Raw genomic sequence first — 23,739 nt, 5'->3', positions numbered from 1 at the left:
ATTGAGAATAATAAGTTTTGGGTTAGCTTCCCTCAGGAACAACTTCCACACCAAAGAGTTTTATTTTTAGTGCAATCTGTTGCTTCTGAGGCGTGATGTATTCAGTGATTGACAAAGGATTGGATTTTTGAGTTTCAAGCTGAAGAATTATTTAATTTCAATCATGAGACAATTTCTCGGTGTACATGTACTTATGGTTCTCATAAAGAAAATTGGCTAAATTGTCAGATCAGCACAAAAAGAAAAGCATTTCCACCAAAAACAAAACTAATCAAAGGTTACAATTTGTCGTAGCATCAGCTCCTTGAGGAACTTCTTTGACTCTACAGGCCTAAATTTGAATAAAATGTTGCAAGCCGTTTTATAGAAATAAACATAATCCATCACAAGGTTTGCATTTTTTGTTTTTATTAAATTGAGATTTAATATTTTACTTAAAGATTACTTAACCTCCTTATTGGTGCCAAGTAAGGTTACAAGATTGGTGTCAAAAAATTTTTGACAGACGTGTTTGAAATTAACACTGGAGTCCTACCAAAGACGGAGCCAGTTTGAAATGACTTTGGAGATTTTGCTCTGAAACTCCGTTTTAAAGAAAGCAGAAGTGGTGCAGCAGTAGTTCTTTTTTTAAAATGGATCGACTGCTGTGACCTGAAACCAGTGGTAATTTCCTGCCCTGCATGCAGACGACAACGACGGCAACAACACAGAACCAACAGCTATTTAAAGGTGGGAGAGATGTGTGAAATGGTGGAGTGCACAGACACGGTGACAATATCATTCACATATTTAACAGCTTCCATGTCTCCTTCTGAAGGGTACCTGTTGAAGAAAATATTAAGCGCTTAGCAAAACGTCAGGCAGCCGGACAGAGCTAGTAAAACAAACAGCTGTCCAGTTGGGATGGAAATTAATCAGTTATTCTTGTGGGCCGTTTTGGTAAAGACGTGTAAAAAATCTGAACAAAACTTCATCTATCATTGTTATAGTAGGAATTAATTACACTTAAGTACATTTATTCAGTGGGGGAAAGTCTCAGGCTTGGAAGTTTATCTCTTTTCAAACTTTGGGAGGCACCTGGGGTGTCAACTCAGGTTCCAGTGGTGGCCAACGCTGCCCTGGCTGCAACTCCTCTAGCTCCGGCCCTGCTTTACTGGCTCTTTCAGTAGGATAGTGATCTAAACCATAGGGCTAAATAAAATGTGATATGGGTCATCTCAGTTTGGTGACCTCAATCTGGACGCCTGGGAGTGAACAAGAAGACATTCTTGATGCTGTTAATATTTTGCAAGAATGAGTGATCGATAGAAACCTCTCCGAGGTATCTATGATGAAACTACAGAAAGATATGTACTTATTAGATGAATACATTTATTTTTTTCCCCACTGAATAAATTTACTCAGATTAAACAATAGATTTTTTTCATTTTCAGGCTGAGATTACGCTAGTGTAATAAAATTTACCTTTTTTTTTTTAAGGTTTTTTAGACATTTTTACCAGATTTAGAAACAAGTATTCTTGGTGTTGGATGCATGTTGTTATCTTTTGACAGTGCTGAGCATCATGACCTGCTGCACAGATAGTAAAGAAACAGTTTAGCCGTTCAGATTTTCAGTCACTTTACCAGACAGATCACTTCAAAACATGAGGCAAACGTGTTCTACAAAAGAAAGGAGGTACGACAGAACATACAGATGATGCCAGACACACTAAAACAAGTTCACATGTAGAAAAAAATAATAAACACTGAAACAGGGAAAGTCTGCTGCTTTCTGCTGACACCCCACAGCAGATGTTTATTTTTTTCCCCCATCGGAGAGCAAGTTCCCCCCATCTATTACAATGAGTGACAGTCTAGGAGAGCGTCTGCCTGAGGGGAATGATCGCCATGGAAACGGCTCATAAATCCTTGCATCGTGTGTTGCTGTTGGCCCCGAGATACGACACCGTGCCTCAGCCTGACCCGCCGCACGACGCCGTCAGCTGGATGCGCTGACGGCCCGAAGAAGGCCAGAAGACACGGACAGGCTCACTGAGAGCAAGCGCTTCATTAGACGCCGCTACATTTCCCCGCAGTGGATGCCGCCATCCCAACGTGAAAACACAAAACAAAGAAAGAGAACAGCTAAGGCAGTCAAAACGGACGAGTGGAGTTTTCCGGATAAAGCGAAAGAAAGACATCTGTGTTTACGCCAGACCTCCAACGCTAAAAGTGCTGCTTGGAAGTGAAGAATCCAGTGGGTAAGAAACGTCTTTGTTGACCGTGTGCGTTCATACCTGGATGAGGCTGGCAGCTGGATTCCTCCTTTTTTCAAAGTGCTTCTGGCGGTGCTGTTCCTGCACCTTCAGGGCAAAACCTGACCCCAGGATGCCCTGCCAGGCAACAATCCACACAGCAACAACAGGAAATGATAAAAAAAAAAAAAGAAGAAGAAAATGAAGATATGAAAATGACAACGCATTAACTCTTGAAGTTTGTTTACTCACAGCAGGCAAAGCAAAGAACGAGATCCCAAGCAGAGCAAAACCGGCTGACAGTAACCGGCCGGTCCAGGTTTGCGGCGTCTTGTCGCCGTAGCCAATTGTTGTTAAGGTGATCTGAAAGGTCAAAGTTACATAGTCAGGTGTGTTTGGTCTGGAACACGTTCAGATTTCAAATTTGAAAAACTTGACCAAAAATGTAGAGGAACCCATTTCCCGACACTTTTAGGGTTTATCTCTGTCACAGTTTTATCAGGTCGTGACGTCAGCAGTTAGAGTTGCTATCAAACATTATATTAGAAAAAGATAGGCGAGGGAAACCCAAGTCAGTTTTGTAATAGTGACAGCTGAAAAAAAAAAAATCTTATTGAAATTTCAGACAACATACAAAAAGTCCAACTCAGTTTTTAATCTCTAAATGAAGAGTTAAATCTCCTACTTAAGATTTGTTCAGTCTGGATAAAAACTTGGCTTTCACTTCACCAGGTTTCTGCAGTTTAATTAGTTACAGCTTTATGCAAAAACAAAGACGTTTAATATGGCAAAAAATATCAGATTAAGGCAAAAATATGGACAAGGAACATATGCACAACATTAATTTTAATCACACAATCTGTCAGTTTACTCTCGCACTTGCAGCGAATATGCAAAAAAATAAATCCCGCCTTACTCTCCAGGCACAACTTTTAATAGAGTAACATTATGAAGATGTCCGTATCCGATCTCAAGCGTTACCTCAGGGTTCTGATCTCAGCTTTTTCAAACAACACTCACCAGGTGTCCCTGACAAAACTTTTTCTCCAGCACATTGTTTGCATAATATGTGACAATTTTTAACAATCAGAGCCTTTTTTTGGGTGCTTAGCAATCGAAACGTCATCATGTGGTTTTGCTGATCTTATTTTAGGTTTGCTTAGAGTCTCTGCCTTGTTCGTCCTCTACTAAGGATGTTTCCAGTGGGGAAGACGGAGGAGCCGCCCGGGCGCGTCTGTGTCCTGTCACCCACTCTGCCTGCTGCTGCGCCGCCTGGATAAACACACCCTGCTCTGGATGGACTCTGGGTCAGTTCATTCCTTCATCAACTTACAAACCCATTTCAAACCCATGCATGGTCATTTCACGCCTAATCCATAAGAAAACATCTTATAATATGTATTTCATTTTATTTAGATTCTTTCATTAATTACGGAGAAACAGTCAAAAAATGCTGAAATATCATGTTACAATTACATTAATTGTTTATAATGCTCTGAAAACGTTTAATTATACTTTATTGCCCTTTATTTTATTTCTTATTTTTGATTTTCAAAGTTGACCGCCCACAATGACCGTGGTGAAACAGTTTTCCTGTAATGGTAAGTTATTTCTCCACCACTAGCACATTTAGCAGCACATACATAAGGATGACTGACAGAGTTAAGACCCTCCTCTTGGCTCTGATTGGTTGTTTCTGACTGACAGCAGTTGCATTTCTGCAGATGGCAGTGGGATCACAAGGAGAAGGCAGAGGAGATACATTTTTTACACTGATTTTCTGTCATGTTTAACTATTATGACATAGTTTTAATAAATATGTTATTAAAAAAATGTCTTATAAAAATTACATCACGGTTGGGACATGTCTAATATATATTTATATACTACTAGGCTCATGTCTTCTAAATTGCTTGATAGAAAATATTGGCAAAAATAAAAAGAGCAGAAGACAAAAGTTTTAAATTCACCGAATTGTAAAAAGCAAAAGAAAATATGTCCCTTTTGTTGTCCTGCCACAACTCAATTCTCTTCATGCAAAGGCTCACTGAGTTTTTGAAGAACACAGAAAAATATATATAAGAGGATGAATCACTGCTGTCAAAAAATATAAAGTAAATACATATTCCGAGAATCTCCTTGAACTGTTTTCTGTGAAATTACTTCCCTTCAGCTGTCGGATTGCACAGAATAAGCCATATGAGAGCTCTTTCAAAACGGTTGCAAGATTTATTGCATTTCCTAACCCATCGCTCAGAAGCATTTCAGAACCTTGATCTATTAGAGATTGAATAGAGGATGTAGATGTCTTTTAAAGCCTGTTTCTACGCCATTAAGATTCATATTTCGAACGCAGCAGAAGTCACAATAAAAGCTCCATCAATGTGAAGGACAAGCATCCTCTCAGACATCAACAATAAAAAGCAATTCCTGAACCCGTGTGCCCAGCAGCGACGGCTCACAGTTTTCTCTTCCGACAGCTTTTGTGCAGACTCGTACATCTCCGAGGCTTTATGTGGCCAAGCTTCAGCTTTGCACATTTTTTTCTTATTTATATATATATAAAATAGCTTTTAGTATCTAGGAGAAAACCAGGAGGCTCCAAGCTGTCACAGCACAGGAACAGTGTCTGTTAGTGTCGATGCCAGTAGCCTCTCAGGCCTACTTCACCTGGCAGCAGGACAAGATTGAATTTATTGATCGGTCCGTTTCTTGTTTGTGTCTTGTCTGCTTCCACGCTTTCACAGGAGGATATAGGAGGAAACAGTGCGGTGCGGCCAGCCGAGCGTGACTACAGAAAAAAAAAGAAAAAAAAAAGAAAAAAAAGAGAAACACACCTTCGTGGTGGTTTCTGGTGTTATAAGGGTCACAGTGGAAGTGAAAATGGAAATGTAGCACTGTTGTCAAAAAATGCAGCCCAGCATTACTGGATTGTTGTTTTTTTGTTTTTTTTTTCAAGTGCCTCATTTTCCGGCAATTTAAAGGGGCCAGAGTTAAGTAATAATAAACAATATATGAGGCTTTTAGATTTCAGTTTTAATTCTCATATTTGAAACTGAAAGTTTACATAATACTGTTGAAATTAATCTTTTTTTTTCTGTTGCCAATATACAATAAATATAACTCAGATTTTCCTCCTTCAAGCCAGTTAGTAATAACAAAATATTTAATATTTGATCAATACCAGATTAACCAGAAAATCATATTTTTCTGAGATATTTTTCTCACTTTCTTCAAATTTAGAAACGTACATACACACCTTTGGTGTTGGGAATTAAAAAGTGGCTTTTAAACTTCATGACTATTATATCTTGGCTGTCCTTTCTCGTGACAGTAAAGTTTACAGTTATTGTTTAAATTCCAATTCAAAAATACTTTATTGATCCCAAAGGGAAATTAAATAATTCACAGAAATTCTTGGCTCATTTCTCAAGCCACTTTTGACAAATTTGGTGTTTTTCTCAGTGTCGGTGCTCATTTGTTTCAACTTCCCAAAATCCCAAAATGTTGCTTCAACATTTCTTTATAATATTCTTTATTCACAATGTCATCCCATTGATTTTAGTTTCAGACCACAAAACCGTTCTCCAAAAATTAAGCGTATTTTCCCAAAATGTAAGGTTTTTATCCCCTAGGGCAATTCTAAACTATAATCTGACATTTTATGTTGCTTTTGGAGCAACGGCTTCTTCCTTTCTGATTGGCCTTTCAACCCATGTTTTTACAGGACTTGTTTCAATCTGAATAATGCATATTTTGCTACAAAACACTTTAAATTCTGGGGCCCATCTCTGGACATTTTCAATGTTTTTATGCTTATTTAATAATAACACCTTCTGTTTTTGACACCTTGCCAGATTTTCTATAATTTTTCCTTGATTTCATACAAAGATTAATTATATTTGAGGTTTTGCCTTGAAAAAGTTAGGTTTGGTTGGATTTAATGTCAGAGAGTGAGGAATTAAAAGCCTTGGTCCCGTATATTATGCTGAATGTCAAAAAGTATCACAGAATGCACGACGCCACAAAGAGGCTCTTGCATATCTTAATCAGTTAAAAGGAGACATACTCAGTCATATCAGATGTAAAAATCCTATGAAATGTAAGCCTTACTCCCCTGCTGAGTTTTAAAACAGCGTCTCTGGGACAGTGTGACATTCACAGAGACGGTTGTGTGTGTCTGATGTGTGTCCTTACCGTGCCCCACCACAGAGCGTCAGCGTATGTGTCAAACTCCTTGTTGAACTCTTTCTCCACAAGATAGACCAGGAAAGAGGAGAAGATAAGCACCAGGAATCCGATGTACCAAGCAGTCACCAGCTCCTGCAAGCAGACGTTGGAACAATCCAGAGTTAAGAGAGAAAAATTACCTTTAACGCTCCAAGACCTTTAATTTTGTCCTTTGACAGGAAAGTGGCAAACAGTCCCTGAAGGATTATTAATTGTTTGCAAATGGAAAAAAAAGTTTACAGTAATTAAGCTTTTTTTTTTTGAAAATAAATTGGCAAAAGCAAAACAAATGGACATCATGGGCTGTGATCCCGTAATGAGGTATTCAAAAAATTAATTCAAATAAGTCTCCAGCCTAAACAAAATGATTAGATGGCATTGGAATTATGGTGACATACATCCTGTGACTGTGTTATCTGCGCTTCTTCTTTCATCGATTGTGAATATACATACACACACACATATATATATATATATATATATATATATATATATATATATATATATATATATATATATATATATATAATAGTATAATATAAAAAATAATAGTCAGATTGATCTCACTCTAGCACTATGACATGTGATGATGAATCACTATGCTTAACTTTCTAAACTTGAAATGTAAACATGAAGCTTCCAAAAAATGTAAGGAAAATGTTTTTATTGTCTCAAGCTAAGAGACTGAAGATTCTCAGTTTTCAAAAGAAGTCATTTCAAAAAATAATTTAGAAAAACTATAAACTCGGTGGGAGGACAATTCATCGTTGTATTAAGTAGGCTGCATGCTACTTTGGTTTTATCCAAAATTTGCAGTTGAGCATAGCAGTTTGAAGCTTTTCGCTCAACTCTGCATTGTTGAACGCAGCACAAGGCTGCTTCACGCGCTGCTGTGAAATGAACAACTCTCCGCGAAAGACGCACTTTTCAGAATATGTGATTAAAACGTGATTACATTTTCATGTTGATCGAATACGTTATCGATGAATTTAACAAATAATTCTGCTCTAAACTCGTCCCCTTTAATGATAATTTATAATAATTAATTTTTTATTTAAGACAGTTCACAAACAAAACATAATAATAAAGTAAGACTTTCATATTTCTAAGTGTAAATACAAATATATAAACTCAAATACATGCAAATTCACTACTTGTTCAGTGACTGTGAGTTTGAAAAGGAATATGATGAAGTTTGACTTAAATAATCAGACCCCTTTTCCATTCAATAATTTATAACATAAATGATCTTCCCGTATCCTTTCTAAATAAAAATAGTTTCTGAACCAGATGAAAATGATACATACTCGTCTTTATGATGGTGTTGTCTCTCAGTAATTTTTCTAACAGACCTTCACAAACCTGGATTTAAACTCAAATTTAATTTTACATACAGACTGATTATTCACACAGTAGGCGACTTCTGAAGTCAGCTGACTGAGTTTTATTTTATTTAAAGGTATCAGAATAAAATCAGCTGACTATTAATTTATACAACTTTCACTTGTAAAAATTAGATCTTTTTCTATCGGCTTCCATTTTATGCGAGACTATTTAAGTCCATCAAGGTGGCTGTAGTGACAAAAAACAACAAAGCTAGAGAGTCTGAATGCATTGTGAGTCTCTGTACAATGGAGCAGAAATGCAAGTCACAACGGGATTTTTCGTAAATCACTTTTACTTGCGTGCTTGATATAAGGCTGTTTATGTTCCGTGCTCTGTGTCTTTTCCTGTTAATAAAATTGATCTATCTGTACTTTTAAAAAGATTATACTTGCAGACATACGGTGCTGGCACTTAAGAGGGGAATGTAAATACTTCCTCCATGTGTAGCGATACTTCATTCGGATTACACCAGCAATACATTAAATATTTATACACTTAATTCATTTTTATATATATTGTTACATTAATAAATGCTCTGTGTTGTACCTTTCAGTGTGCTCTCACTCCTCTTTAAAACGATGTAAACAAACTAGACACGTTTCAAAAGCCAAACCCTGACTGAACACGCATAAGTGAAAAACAGCATAAATCGCTCCCTGGTGGTGCTTATTGTAAGTAAAACAACAAGAACATTTCAACACCGATGTGCAACAAATCATCACATCCCAAAGTGGGATGGAAACGGCAAATGGAAAAAGAAAAAAAAACAAACAAAAGGTAACATAGACATCCCACCTTGCTATGTGCATAAACTACAGAGCCCAGCAGCTTCCAGGTCCCTCCCCTGCGGTCCATGCGCACCATGCGCAGGATCTGAAGAAAGCGAAGGCTACGCAGTGCAGAGGTGGCAAAGACGTTGCCCTGGCTACCAGCTGAAACCACAGCAACCGAGGTGATAAGTACGATGATGTCTGGGGAGTAAAGCGGTGAAAATTAAAGGTCACGGGAAGCACAATATAGGCAACAGGAACTGGTTTCTACATCCAACCAGCCAGTCATCTATCTCCTTTAAAAACAGCTATTGATTTATAAAAAGTTTTTTTTTGTTTGTTTGTTTGTTTGTTTCTTTTTTTATTTCTATTACAGTGTTTACTGCTACTCAGATAAAGTTGCAAATAAAGTCAGCAGAACTTTACACTCTAACAATCTTCTTGCATGCAAATTTGTGAGCATTTAAACTCTATTCTGAATAAATCCAGCGTAACATAAATATTTTCAAGCTGCGTCTATGGTGTGTTTTCATATTTATCATCCTATTAGACCCACCTATGACACAGAAGGGTTTTCTGGCAAAGCGGAGGCGGCCCTGCCAGCCTCGGTATCGACAGCAGCAGCCAGCGCTCCATATCCTGATGATGTACTCAAGGCCAAATACTACAATCATCACAAATTCCTTCAGGACACACGCACACGCACACGCACACACACACACACACACACACACACAAACACAACTTTAAATAGTCACAGAAAAGGACAAAAGAGGAGTCCAGAAGAAATAAAGCTGAAAAAATAAGTTCATTGCAAACAAATATACACCATAAACATGAGTTTTCTAATAGTTTCTAGAGAATTAAATGGGATTTAAGTCTTTTAAAAACTTTTCTTGAAGAGCAGTAGTGTTTTTCAAATGGTTCCAAGATTATTTAAATAAAAGGAAAATTAATTCTGGATTAATTTGCGTCCTTTAAAAAAAAAAAACGTTGGAAACTGAAAAGTTGTGACCCAGAAATGAATAAATTAAATCAGGTTTTGTCTAAAAGGGTATTTTAAACATTTAAAAGGTGAGTGGCATATGGCACTTAAACATCCTTACAATGTAAAGGAGGTAACTGTTAGCATTAGCATGCTGAAAAAAGACAAAAAAATCAAACGCAGGTTCAATCATGTGACAAGAAGCAGCTTTAGTAGCTTTCTGTCAAAACAGAATCAACAGGAATCCAAATGAACTAATAACAGTAAAAAAAGAAAAGTTTATTCAAGTTCATTTGAAACACGAATCTAACAACAAACCCTGCAACTGATGCAAGCAGTGGTTAAAAAAGATCTTTCTATTAGCAAAAATAAAAGCACATACTGACTAAATGGATGCAGGCGTGGGACTTACAAATCAAAACCAGGAGTGGGAAAAGAAACTCATTGGAAACAGACTGCAATATAAAACAGGAGGTAACTGCAACCTGCACTAAATTCAAACTAAATCTACACATAACCAGACTTCTTAAGAAATACCCACAGATCCACTGAAACAATGCAACACAAAAAAGCAACAGGAGAAATTGCATTATCATAAATGATGAAGTCTGGTAAAAACATATAAGTGGAATACAGGAAAACCTGCCGAGTCGTCGCTAAAATTCAGATTTGATCGACAGAAGGAGATATAATTTAGTTTATGCATTCAATTAAACTCTACTGCAGATTTATGGCTTTTACTTGGCAGACGGATTACTCCTTTAATCACACATAAGCACAAGTTAAACTCATTTGGGTGAGTGTAATATTGATTTTACCTAGCAGTGGAGCTTCATCAACGTTCATTACAGGCCTGGGTGTGCGAAATCAGCAGTCTGTTGCTGCTGTGAGCGTCATTAACAAACACACAAACTTAGAGGATGGTAACACAGTTTCAGCGAGTATTCACACTCACACCAAATGGGATTTCTTGCAGCCACTGTGGATAAAATCTACGTACTGTACGCACACCCCTGATGATAACTGGTAAATCGAAGTGGAAAAACAAAGTGAAATCTTCCTCTGAAGGAGAATAATTCAGCTGTATAACATCCTTGAAAACTACTTTGTGGTATCGACATTTGGTTTACTAGTTGGTCTGTGTTTTTGTGAAGTGGTCTATCAACATGGCTCATCTTGACTTGGACATCTTCAGCATTATTCTATACAAAAAAGCTCCAAATTTGTCTGAGATAATTTCTAAATCCTGTGAAAAGCCGTATTCAAGTCATCCTAGACATTTTTTTTAGTTCCATTTCCCCCTCTGAAAAGTTTGTTTGCCCATTCAGTTCATGTTTTTGGTAAAATTAAAGGTGAAGAGACTTATTCTGGTCCTGTTTGACACTGTAAGAGTCTACATTTCTTATATCCAGTGTATACGCTTCACACAAACCTATAAATATGGCAAATTACTGCCTGAACTGTGAAATTATCTCATTAAACACAAAAAAATCCCACAATACAGCTAATCGAGGACTACTGTGGTGAGCCGTCTCCATAAAAGTGTTCAATAACATCCATATAAACACAGACTGTGGGAGAACCACAGTGCTGGTTCTGTTGGACCTCAGTGCAGCTTTTGACACTGTTGACCATGAACTTTTACTAAATCGACTGGAGAGTTGGGTCGGACTCTCCGGTCCAGTGCTCCACTGAATCTTACATAAAGAACAGGGATTTCTTTGTTTCAATCAGAAACTTCTCATCAGAGAGGTCAAAGGTCACATGTGGGGTACCCCAAGGTTCAATCCTAGGACCCCTTCTTTTCAATTTTTATATGCTCCCACTGGCTCAGGTTATAACAGGAAATAGGATTAGCTACCACAATTATGCGGATGATACACAGCTCTACATCACGATGTCACCAGGTGACTCTGAACCCATCCAATCACTGAATAGATGCTTAGAACAGATCAATGTGTGGATGAGACAAAACTTTCTCCAGCTGAACAGAAACAAAACTGAAGTTATTGTCTTTGGACCTAAAGAGGAGCGAACCAGAATCAATGCACAGCTTCAGTTATTACAACTAAAAACCAGCGATCAGCCCGAAACCTGGGAGTAGTGATGGACTCTGACCTGAACCTTCAGAGCCAAATTAAGACAGTCACAAAGTCGGCCTTCTATCACCTGAAGAACATCTCTAGGATTAGAGGACTTATGTCTCAGCGCGATCTAGAGAAACTCATCAATGCGTTTATCTTTAGTCACATTGATAACTGCAACAGCGTCTTCACAGGTCTGACTAACAAATCAATCAAACAGCTGCAGCTGATCCAGAATGCTGCTGCTCGCGTTCTCACTAAAACCAGGAAGATAGAGCACATAACACCAGTTTTAAAGTCCCTACACTGGCTCCTTGTAGCTCAGAGACTAGACTTTAAAATACTGATGTTAGTTTATAAATCACTGAACGGTTTAGCACCACAATACATTAAAGATCTGTTATTGCTGTACCAACCGACTAGACCCCTCAGACCTTCTGGTTCTGGTTCTGGTCTGCATCCCCAGAACCAGAACCAAACGAGGAGAAGCAGCATTCAGCTTCTACGCACCACAAATTTGGAACAAACTTCCAGAAAACTGTAAAACAGCTGAAACACTGGGTGCCTTTAAATCTCAACTAAAAAACCCACCTCTTTAGAGTTGCTTAAGGCTAAATTAGGTTTAGAGTTTTGATGTCTTTGATGTTTTTAATGTTTTTATCTTTACTTTTCATCTAGTTATTGACTTCTTTTTATTTTTCTTTCACACTGTCTATGCAAAGCCCCCCCCGGAAAACGTCCCAGTTAAACGAATCTATATCTAGGGGTGTGAGAATCCTTGTTAAATGGCGTTTTAACTAAAACTCTGAGGTGTGAGACGTTTAACTGAAGTCCTACAAGGGGTGCGAGTTTTAATGTTTTTATCTTTTTAACCTTTTATCTTTTTCTTTTAAAAAAATAAAAATAAATTCTCTGTCTTTCTGTTTATTCACTGTCACATGCTGTTTTTATTTTAATTATGTAAAGCACTTCGATATGCCTTATTGCTGAAATGTGCTATACAAATAAAATTTGATTGATTGATACATTTTCCTCGCTTCACCATCGAGGTTTAATTCTGTACATCGTCTTATTCTGAAAATAATAACCCTTTAGACATCAGGAAGGTTCAATCTGTGTTAGGCAAACACATTAATTACTAATAATCTCCCTTTAATGATACCTTTATACATTATTAAGAAGGCATGCGCCCTCTGGTTGTCACGTGTTGGTTTAATGAACCAGTCTGTGTGGAAGTGTGAGTCGGTCCTACCAGGATGAGCAGGCAGTGCGAGGAGAATTCCTGGTGAGCAGGGATGGTGGAGAACACCGAGAGAACCAGACAGCCAAACACCAGGATGAAACTGTGGAGACAAGGCACGCATCGCACATGAACGACAAACATTTAGTCTCCGAATAACAGATTTAGCCTCATTAGTTACAGTGTTGCACCCGTCTGCGGGAATAAATATAGAACATGTCTGCTCCGGCAGACTGCACCGAGAACAGCAGAAGCTGTTCAGAGCGTCGTTATTATCAATCAAAGCCCAATTTAAGAGCTTCCAGTTTCACTAATCCTGCTTTTATTGCTGTTGGTGAAACAATTGTGCCTATTCACACAATGCCCCAAATGCAGTGAAAAAAAATTAAAAAATAAGGGAACTTATTGACAGCAACATGAGCTGAACGAGCGGCTGACACAGAGCTGCAGGATCTAATTGCGACGCGCCCTGGAGAAACGGCATTTGTTATGGCAAATTACGCGCCCAAAAGGGAGAATCGGAGTGAAAAACAAACTGTGACGATCGAGTTGGGAAGTCAGCAAAATCACATCAGCAGGCCCGTCCTCGAGTAAGGCATTATGTTAAAATCCATACCGACTCTTGCCTGGTTGGCTTGGCAGTTTGAAACTATGAAACTACACTGCAAAATCACAAAATCTGTGCATAGCAACCCCGGTTTAAGAGCAAGATTTCAGTGCCTCAACATGGATCAAGACTAATCCACGTGAGTCAACTGTGTCCAAGGTTCATCCATCTAGCAGTTGAATTGAGGGATGTTGAAGGATTTAGACAAACTCTCTGTTCATATTTACTTTGTGCAATGCACCAGTACCACAACATGATGGACAGCAGGTACTGTGTTCTTGGCTTTAAAAGCTCCAGTGATTCATCTGAAAGTTGTTCTAGTCACCATCACCAACCAGCTGAAGTTTTGTCTCGTCTGTCCACCAGACTTTTGACTTGTTTGGCTGCGCACTTTGAAAATGCCTCGATTCTGAAACGTACTTTGGTTGATTGAAAGGCGCTGAATACTCATAAGTCAAATACACCAACATAAAATATCGCTTCAAATTGAACACAGGCTGCTCTAGTCTCCACTTCACCAGATTGAATCTGAGGCCTCCTCATTGTCTGGCTGCTGCCCATAAGGCAAAACAGTCATCTGGTAAGTTGCTTAATTGGCAAACAAATTAAAATTCATAAGGAAGTTTTCACACAACATATGCACTGGCTAGCAGCCTCAGTAGGGTGTTTTTCCTGTGTACTTCTGTTATTTTCTTTTTAAACACCATCTGTCTTTCTGATATTAATGGTCTCATTTCAAGTGTTTCTTTTCCATACAAAATGTGCTTCAGTCTCCCTCTTGTCTCATTTGAACAGCCTCTCCGTCTTATCTTTTCTGTATTCTAACTTTGCCTTCTTTCCTTCTTTCTTTCTTTCTGCACTCTCAGTTACCAACCTCCCTTCCTCTGTTTAAGTCACATTTGTGTCTGTGTGAAGCTTCCAGCCATCACTTTGTATTTTTCTCCCCTCTGGCTCAGCTGCATGATTGATGGAGCCATTCATTTTCCACGGGCTTCAGAAGAAATATGAAAAGTTGTGCGCAGCAGAGCATGTTCATGTGGCTGTGGGGAACGAGTGATTCGTAGCTCGAATCCCACATTTGAATCTGCGGGTGATTCCCGTTTTGAAAGCAGTCACCCAAACAGGCAGCGGAGAACTGATTTGCGGGTTGTAGCGCGACCTGCGTGACTCGGGTGTAAGACTCGAGCCTGACCTTTCAACTGTGTGAGATTGAAAAAAAATAAGCTGCGCTTTTCGTTTGGAGATTTTCAACTCAAAAACAACCAGGAAAAAAAGGCGAGGGAGTTGATCCTGTCCTAACATTTCATGTATGTATCAAGTGGAGCATCCTCTTTGCTTGTGGAAATAAATCAACATGCACCTTGACACTAATCAATGAAATTATGATTTCCACACTGTTGGACAGGATACGTTTAAGAAAAAAAGTGAATGCCACCTTATTTACCTAATCAAGTTTTGAGATTTTATTTGGATTTTGCTGTGTTTCTAACACCATTGTATAATCTACAGGTAAATTCTTCAAGTCATTTTGAAAAACTGCAACAAGAACCTTTGACACTTTCAGCAAAAAAGAGATGCAGCAAATTTGGTAGTACAACAGTAAATGTCAGATGACAACATTTTGTCATCTTCAAGAAACCAACAAGACTGAAAGACGAGAGTCAGATTTACAAAAACTGTCTGAGAAGGTTCTAGGTCATCCATGATTAAATACCATAAAGACAAACTGTGGCACTTGCAAGGCTAATTTCTTTTTGAAATGCATTTCAATATTTAACCAAAAAACGGATTTCAATGGGGCAGAGAAACCCTCTCTGAAGTTCGCCTCAACTCGGCTTGTTGATGAGGAAGGTTTTGTTTTAGAGGCGTGAATAGAAGAAATTCAGAACCAAGTTTTAAAAACTGATTATAACTGTAATGGATTCAACACCAAAATCAAAGACAGAATTTTTTAACTGTCTAAAATGTAGAAGATAACACAATAAAAAAAAAAATTAAGGTGCATTTAAAAGCAAGTTTATGAGCTATAGAGGCAAGTCTGACTACCAGTGATGTGCAAAAAAAATTAAGTCTTTTAGTACGTTATATAGAAAGCATGACCTGCACTGATGGTTAATTACTAAAGCAAAAATAGTTAATTGAGTGATAATTTAATAAATTGCACTGTTGCGTCTATGCATGAAACAGCAGCCTGGCACTTTTTAAAATGCGAAGCACATTTTAAGGGCTTATTGAAACCAAATAGCACAGTGGGCAAGTGCACAGATGAATAACCCTGCTGGCGCTCGTGTCGACCTTCAAAACATGTTTCATCAAGGTTTCAGCTGCAATTATTCCTCTGTGCTCGTTTGCTTCTGTATAGATTTCAGGGCCGCCCTTTGTTTGGAAAAAAAAAAAGAAAAGATGAGCAAATGAAGACAAACAAAAATGAATACTAAAAAGTCTGATGAAAATATTGAGCATCATTCTAGGGGTCAGAGGCCTTTTGTGAAAAAAATCAGCCCATCATCTGGATCCTCCAAACGCCATTTTCAGGCTTTATGAATAATCACAAAGACGCTTCATTGATGATAGTTTCAAAACATTCTGAATTCGTTCCTTTTTATACTCTAGATATTTTTTTCTCTCTCTTTGTGAAAGACATAGAAATAATAGAAAAAAAAGTACCTGCCATATAAGCGAATGACCTTTTAGTGAGCAGAGACTGGAACTGTAATATCTGTCATCGGATGGTTGTGTTCAGACACAGTGATGGAAAAGTGTTACATCTGGGATCACTGAGCTGTCTGGGTGATGTTAAATGATGAGAAATACTTCTGTCTGCAAACCTCAGCGAGGTTTCTACTTTAGCATTTAGCATTTTATCTGTTTTAGAAACGCTGCTTTGTCCACTTCCTTCTTTCAGGTTTTTGCAGAGAGAATTGTTCAGTGAGCGCTAACAGGAGTAAGAAAAAGCATCTATTGATGTGAGCAGGTGACAAATAGTCAGAAGTGTCATTACATTGATTTTTCTTTAGGAGATTTAGACGCTTTTTCTGTCGTTTACAGACATTATTGGCCTCTGGTCCTGAAAAATGATCGGACGGTGGCAAATATACGTTTAGCCTGCTCATTATTATCATTATGTGACAGTCAGTCGTTCCTTTCATCAAGGGACAATAAAGAAAGAATCATTAAAAGGGTAATGTAGATCATTTAAGTCAGTTAACGAACAACAAGTTGGTAAAAGAAGGTTTTAGACAAAGACACAACAAAGTGACTGTCAGCTGAAGCTTAAATATTGCTCATCCATCTCAATATAGTTTAATATTCACCATTCCAGACATCCTAAATCAGGCTGTTCCTTCAAAAATATGTGAAACACTTCCTGGCAAAGCTAAGGTATGCACACTGTACGGGTTGGCAGAAACCAAGACAGAGGACTTTGATATCAGGATGAAGAGAAAAAATAAATATCTTTTTTTTTTTTTTTAGAAAAATGTGAGAAACAAGCTAATCACATTCATAGGTATGTGATTTTTGTTCACTCGTTGAGTGAACGAAACATATTTATCCCGACATTTCAGGACTTTGTGCTGTCGAGATTGATGATTATTATTCCTTGTGGTCCATACAGGAAAATTTATGGTTTAGGGCACGGGTATCAAACTTATTTTCATTTTGTGCAATAATCAGGACTATGAATGTTCTCAAAGAGCCGGGAGAATGTATCTATAAAACTATTATTTAACGAACTGTTAAATGTCACCAGTTTGTTCATGGATTTTATCAATACATTCTGGCATTTCAGCAGATGAAACATTAATAAACAGCTGTGTCTGCATAAGTACTGCTTCAAATAAAATAATATTGAACGTCTTTTCACATTGATCACGACTGTTTGTGTGACTTTTTTGCTATGAAAATCAGTGATTTTCATTGTGCTACTTGGTAATATTTGCGCTTACGTAAGACAATAAATGTGACTTATGGTCCGTGAGCCACGTCGGTCATGGACCATAACTTCACATCAAGCAAGGGTGAGGCAGCAGTAAAGAAGGAGTAAGAAATACTGTCCCGATAATCTCACAAATACGAATGAGCGCCAAAAAGTGCGAGAATCTGAGTTTTGGTGAATTCCTGCAAAAATCGCAAAATACCTGGAGAAACTGATTGATGTGATGTGCAGATAAAAACTGTATTTGATTTGATCGATACAGTTATTCTTAAAGTACAAAGCATAACTAATAAAATGGCCACTTTGTGTGGTTATCAATGCCTGTGAGGGCAACGAAACCAATCTCATCCTGAGGGGATACAGAGATGTGGTGGCATCACTGGATAAATCAAGCTCCTTACAGGGAAAGTTTGAGGAAAATATCAGCTGCTTGTAGCTTTTGTTAACAGAATCCCACTTCAACAAACTCAACTCTGCCACGGCGTGTATCAGGATCCAAAAAGTAGCGCAGATGCCAGAGGAAAGGACACTGACGCAAAGCAGAAGGTAAAAAAGTTTAACAGCTGTTTACCAATGTTCAGGAAATTAACTGTTCACATAACATTTGCTTTGGACGTGCCTCTTGGTTTAATTACCGTTTCTGCCAGACGTGCGCCATCAAGCCAACTCGCAGCCACGCCGATGCTCGACAGGGCCACGCTGACAAGCTGCAGGTGTTGGAGGGAGAGGCGGCCTCAGGGCCCCGACTACTGCAGCCGTAATGTTGATGAATGGGGTCCAGCAGAGAAACCCATATACAGCGAAAAAACCCACAGCCTTCCCTCCAACAAGCTGACAAAGGAGTCTGAAAAGCATGAGCAGTGAGATTTAAGTGTGTGAGTAATCAGTTCCCTGGAGACTTGGAGGCTGAGCTTTACAACGAATCATTACAAGTATCTTAAAATGGAAACGAAATATGTGACAGAAACCGGTCTGCACCGTGAAACCATTAAGAAGAAGAAGAAAAAAAAAGCTCCCGACTCAAGGAGCGAGAGCACTTTAGCTCGATCTTTGATATACTGTAAGTGTCAAACAATGGAGGTGATGGAGATGTGTTTATTGTGGGATTTGCACATAATCTGGATGTAATCGAAATAAACCGTTTAGGAGGCAGGATATTTTCTTTCTCAATGGACCAAAGTTTAGTTGTATGTATAGCTTAATCCTCTGGCTCCAATTTTTCATTAATGCCTTTGTAATTGTCGCAGATTATTACAATTATTGTAAGATCCAAAAAGAGGAGGCAAAAGAAGAGAAATTAATGGATTTTGTTAAAAAAAATTTTTTTAAAGAAAAACAGAAAGTCTTTGACTTTTCGTGGCCGTTTAGTTGAATAGTTTTCATGTGTGATTCATTTTCAACCTTATTGCAGATGTTATTTATTTTATCAGTTTCTTGCTTCAATTTTATTCTCAGCAGGCAAAATCTATGACTCGTGACACACCTTTCGGTTTTTTCCCCCTCAAAAAATGCCAATTGCAACTCAGGTAGATGTGGTTACGTCTCTTTTCTTTCTTCAACAATGTGAGGTGGATTTTACTTATGAAACATCTACATGGACACAAACGATCAAATGTTGAGCGCAAAGCAAAAATAATGTAACCAACCCTGGGGGTCAAATAACTTAGTTTTACACACCTCAGTAGGACTAAAGTTTAAAAAACATAAACTAAAAGAAACACTAAAAGTTTAGGCGTAATTTTCATCATTTAAGTCTTGATCTTAAATGATGAGATTCAGTTTGATTCAGTCTCGTCAGACCATCAGTTCCCGAAACTACACACTTACACACGCACGCACGCACGCACACACACGCACACACACGCAAACACACATAGTAAAAAAGTCATGGGGCCGACCCCATGTCCTAAGACCATAGGAGGGTCCAGAATGATGGACCCTCCTATGGATTTCCTGTTCTCCATGACACATTTTAGGATGTTTTCTAAATAAAACATCTCCATAATTTTACCTCCGATGCTTCATGATATCTTCAAGAAACAGCAACAATTAAACTGAAGCTAAATTACACAAAATTGTGTTCAAGGAAGTGAAGTGAGCTAAAATTCAGTATCATCACCGATTCATTGTTCTTCCACCTTGCAATTTTGCTCTAGTAGGTGTTCGCTTATCAGATAAAATATCAGTAAAATATATAAACTTGTGGTTGTAATGCAGCTTCATACGAAATACTTCCAGGGTGTACAAATGCGCTTGCAAGGCACTATAATACGCACAGACAAGATAAGTCAGTGGGCATTTTTGATACGTTACATTATTTCCTTCAATTGCTTGTTAAAAGTGTAAGAATATAAAGTTTTCCCAGATGATGCCGTCTCTACCATTACCTGTTTGCTTGTTTGTTTGTTTTTTTCCAGTGCCAACCCTGCAAACTCTACACCAACAGAGAGGGAGGAAAGAGAATACGTAAAGGCCTCATGATGTTCGAAACACCCGAGTGCACAAAGAGGAGCAGCGGAGGACTCCACAGTGGCACAAAGAGTGGAACGTTGAATCCTTTGAATCAAAATGACGGAACATTACCGGAGTGAGATCAGCGGGCCCTCCTGGATGAAAGCAGCCCAGCCATCAGAGGAAGATAAAGGGCGAGCTTGGCTATAAATAACACGTCTCTCTTAAGGTTCTGGTCGTTATATTGGTGGATCAGAGATAAAGCAAGATATGAAACAAGACTTTAAAAAAAAAATAAAAAATGGCCGGACAAGCTGGGAGGACTAACAGCGTAACCAGAGTCTCCTTTCCTTTCATCTGCTTCACTCACTCATCTTTTACACTTTGGATCCATAACAACCACCACCGCCATCGATCCCATAATCAATTCTGCTCTTATGTTGCTTTGTTGGACTGCTGCTAACTCCGCTATGCTTGATTGTTGAAGCAGCACAGAGTCAGGAGGAGACCTGGACAAATAAAGAGTCAGGGGACATGTCGGATAGAGAGGAGATAAAAAAGAATCAGAGGACGGATTAAAGGATAATTTCTTGCCAGTGTGCGTTTGGTTAATACCTTTGTTTATCCATAGGAGAGCTGTATCTTACCTGATGATGGTAGCCGTAAAGCAACCACTTGACCAAACAGAGCCGGGCCGACGTCAAGGTGCTACACGGCGTAGATCTGGGCATAAAGGTCAAGACTATGAGATTTCCTTTTTTTTTTCCCTACTAAAGTTGTGTGTTCAAAAGGTCATGAGCTGGAAGACACTACAGATGACGTTGTTTAGAAAAGATGAAGGGTTGGTGCATTCATCCCACCAACCCGTTGCTCCTGATAGGAATGTGTTAAAAAAAACTTTAAAATAAATCCATCCTCTATGAACATTTCCACATGGGTTACTCAACAGTGAGTTTTTATTGTGTGCAAACTTTTTTTTTTTTATCAGATATGTGCAGATATATATTAGTTTGGTTGTTTATACATTTCAAAGGGTTGTAAAGTACTCAAAAATTGCAATAAAGTAACAGTAGCACTACTTCAGCATATTTTTACTCAAGTAAAAGCAAGAAGAAATGACTCAAAAGGTATTTGGTAAATAAATGTCCAGTCAAGTACTGAGCTACTGATCAAAACATCAGTCATTTCATATTTAAAAGTGGCAATAAGATGGAAAAAATACAAAGTTATGTGAATTTGTTGGTATTTTATGAAGCAGTAAAATCAGACAAAAGAAAAGTTTTGAATTAGTTTCTTTCAATATAGAAACTAACAAAAACTGTGTGTGTGTGTGTCTGTGTGTGCTGAATTTTTGAAGGGCAAACTTGTTTTGACCAATTAGCATCCAGAAATTTTACTCAAACTTAAATAAACACAAGATACCAATTGCTTGTCTTTTTCACTGAATTAGCTATGCAAAGAGGATAAGTTAAAATACAACCAATATGTCACAATGTCGTTTTTTTTGGATGGTATCCATACATTTTGTTGTGTCGCTCATTTCGTGATCTTTAAAGTCGTACATCACAATAAAGTTGAATAATCTGGATTTCCGGTGTTCAAATGATATAAAATATGACATCAACCACCATTATAAAATGGACAAAATGTTGACTGAAATATGGTTTTCAAATATTTCCTGAAAACCCCCTTTTTGTTTTTCGTTTTTACATTTTTGGTGCTAGATTGTTTATGTCTGTCAAATTCTGCTACCTTTGGCATGTTACTTAGATTTAACCAAAAAATCTGTCTTCATAGCAAGCTAATAAAAACACCGCTTTCACTGGAAAGTCCATTTGCGAATATCTTAAACACCTGCGAAGAAGAGCAGAGTGACCCACATGCATCAGAACAATTGGCGTGTAAAGGCAGTGACTCATTAGAAACCTGCCAGCTGAAGAAGCAGCTGTTTGTTTTCTTCTCCAACATCCAGGGGCCACGTGATCGCAGCGAAGAGAGATGGGTGGATGGAGTGTGTGGAGGAGAGCAGAGAGGAAGAAAGAAAGAGAGCGGAGCCGGAGAGAAGCCAACTTTCCATGATGATGCTTGAAGCTGGAGACGGATGACGGGTGGAAGAAGAGTCGGAAAACTCTGAGTGCGCGTGTCCTCGCTAACTAGACACAGACTGACATGTTGGTGAGGAAAGCCAACACCTAACAGGCTCATGAAAACACTGGCTTACACACACACACACACACACACCTACACACACACACACACACACACACACACACACACACGCACGCACACACCCACCCCCACACACACACACACACGCACGCACGCACGCACACACACACACACACCTACACACACACACACACACAGGCACACTCAGAGACGCACCGTACATCAGATTCCGATCAACTACCCGTTTTGGGACTAAAACCAGTCCAGGACTCCTGTTCAGAGAGCTGTGCAGCAGATGTCAAAAAACAAAAAAAAGAAAAACAAATGGAACGTGGGAGAAGTTCACGTGACAAGAATGTAGTTTGAATTTAATATACTTTCTAAAATTAGATTCCTCTTGAACCCAGTGAGCCTAAAGCAAAAACTAAAAAAAAGAACAACGACTGTGTCGGAGGAGGAGGAGATTTCAATCTCTCACCTTCAAATTAAACAGGATCATTTCATTTCTTAGACATCGTTGCATAAACACTGCTTTAAAGTCAAACCTCTTAGTCAAGGCACAGCTTTAACATTTCCGCACAGCTGACACCCTCACCGTTTTACATTAAACTCCCCTGGACGTCGTCCCCACCTCTCTGCATCGTAGTCGAAACACCCGACTCTTTCCACTTAACTTTGCTACCAATATTGTGCATTGATGTCAAACTTCACACTTTCTGTGCCAAAGGAAATCCACTGGGTTTATGGGCAAGCCTTGATTAATGCCACTTAGCTATGAGGTAGGAGCGAGTGCATGAAGGCTCATTACTCAGACCAAGCTGCTGGAGTCCAAATTGAACAATGATCGAATAAGTGCTGTGGTTGTGCAGCTTGTTAAGCTGATATAAAAAAAATGGATTGTCAGGAATCGGGGCCTTGCTGGTCATATTTTATAATGTCTATCATTTATTGAGGATGTAATAGGTGCCCTTTGCTTTTTCTTTGAAGTAATTTAACACAGTACAGTGAAATTATAACTGGAAAGTGTTTTTATTTTGTGTTTCATGTAGAGATAAAGCTGGACTACAGTTGGACACCCAATTAAAGGTTTGGTTCTTAGTTCTTGTATTGCTGTCTAATCTTTAACAAAGGAAGCTTGTTACAGGTAACAACAGAAATGCATCCATCATATCCAAACGCCTAAATATGCATGTTTTTATAAATTTTGTAAGTTTTTACTGCTCATATTTATTTAGTCTCTTATGAATTTATTATTTTACATCAGCATCAAATAAAATCTACTCGAGAATTTTATGCAGAAAAGATGGGTGATTTTATTTTATTTCATTCTTTCTTTAAAATTAAGTATGCCTATGTTGCATATTGGCATGTTGGCAAAGTTCAGTAAAGATATACATCTAAAAAGGGACATTTAAATCACACCATTTCACATCCAGCTTTAAAATGCAAATTGAAGTCCGCCAACATTACCATCCTATGATTAGATGCTGCTAGCTTGTTTGTTTGCCAGTGAGTTTGCAGATACAGTAGAAATGGACAATTGAATGCAGCTACAGATTCATTTTAATCATGCCTAACAATTTCTCTGATCAATCTAAACCTTGTATAGATGTAATAATAGCACAGTTGTGTCTTTTACTTTTT

General features: G+C 38.3%; 1 protein-coding gene across 7 annotated transcripts in view; it reads right to left on the bottom strand.

Moving 5' to 3' along the window:
• kcnq5a (potassium voltage-gated channel, KQT-like subfamily, member 5a) overlaps positions 1–23,739 on the bottom strand; it is a 129,631-nt gene that overhangs the window by 28,708 nt on the left and 77,184 nt on the right. For all 7 annotated transcript variants that reach the window (XM_081616152.1, XM_008428850.3, XM_081616154.1 and 4 more), the window contains exons 2-7: positions 12,944–13,034; positions 9,179–9,305; positions 8,648–8,823; positions 6,434–6,559; positions 2,489–2,599; positions 2,279–2,374 (exon numbers count right to left, since the gene is read on the bottom strand). In XM_081616152.1, the coding sequence (XP_081472278.1) occupies positions 2,279–2,374; positions 2,489–2,599; positions 6,434–6,559; positions 8,648–8,823; positions 9,179–9,305; positions 12,944–13,034 (727 nt within the window). The remainder of the gene's footprint in view (positions 1–2,278; positions 2,375–2,488; positions 2,600–6,433; positions 6,560–8,647; positions 8,824–9,178; positions 9,306–12,943; positions 13,035–23,739) is intronic.

The sequence above is a fragment of the Poecilia reticulata genome, chromosome 15 (genome assembly GCF_904066995.2).
Source record: "Poecilia reticulata chromosome 15, P_reticulata-male-v2, whole genome shotgun sequence".
In the NCBI taxonomy this organism is placed as follows: domain Eukaryota; kingdom Metazoa; phylum Chordata; class Actinopteri; order Cyprinodontiformes; family Poeciliidae; genus Poecilia; species Poecilia reticulata.
Note: the sequence above shows the minus strand (reverse complement) of the source record. Positions and strands in the feature narration are given on the sequence as shown.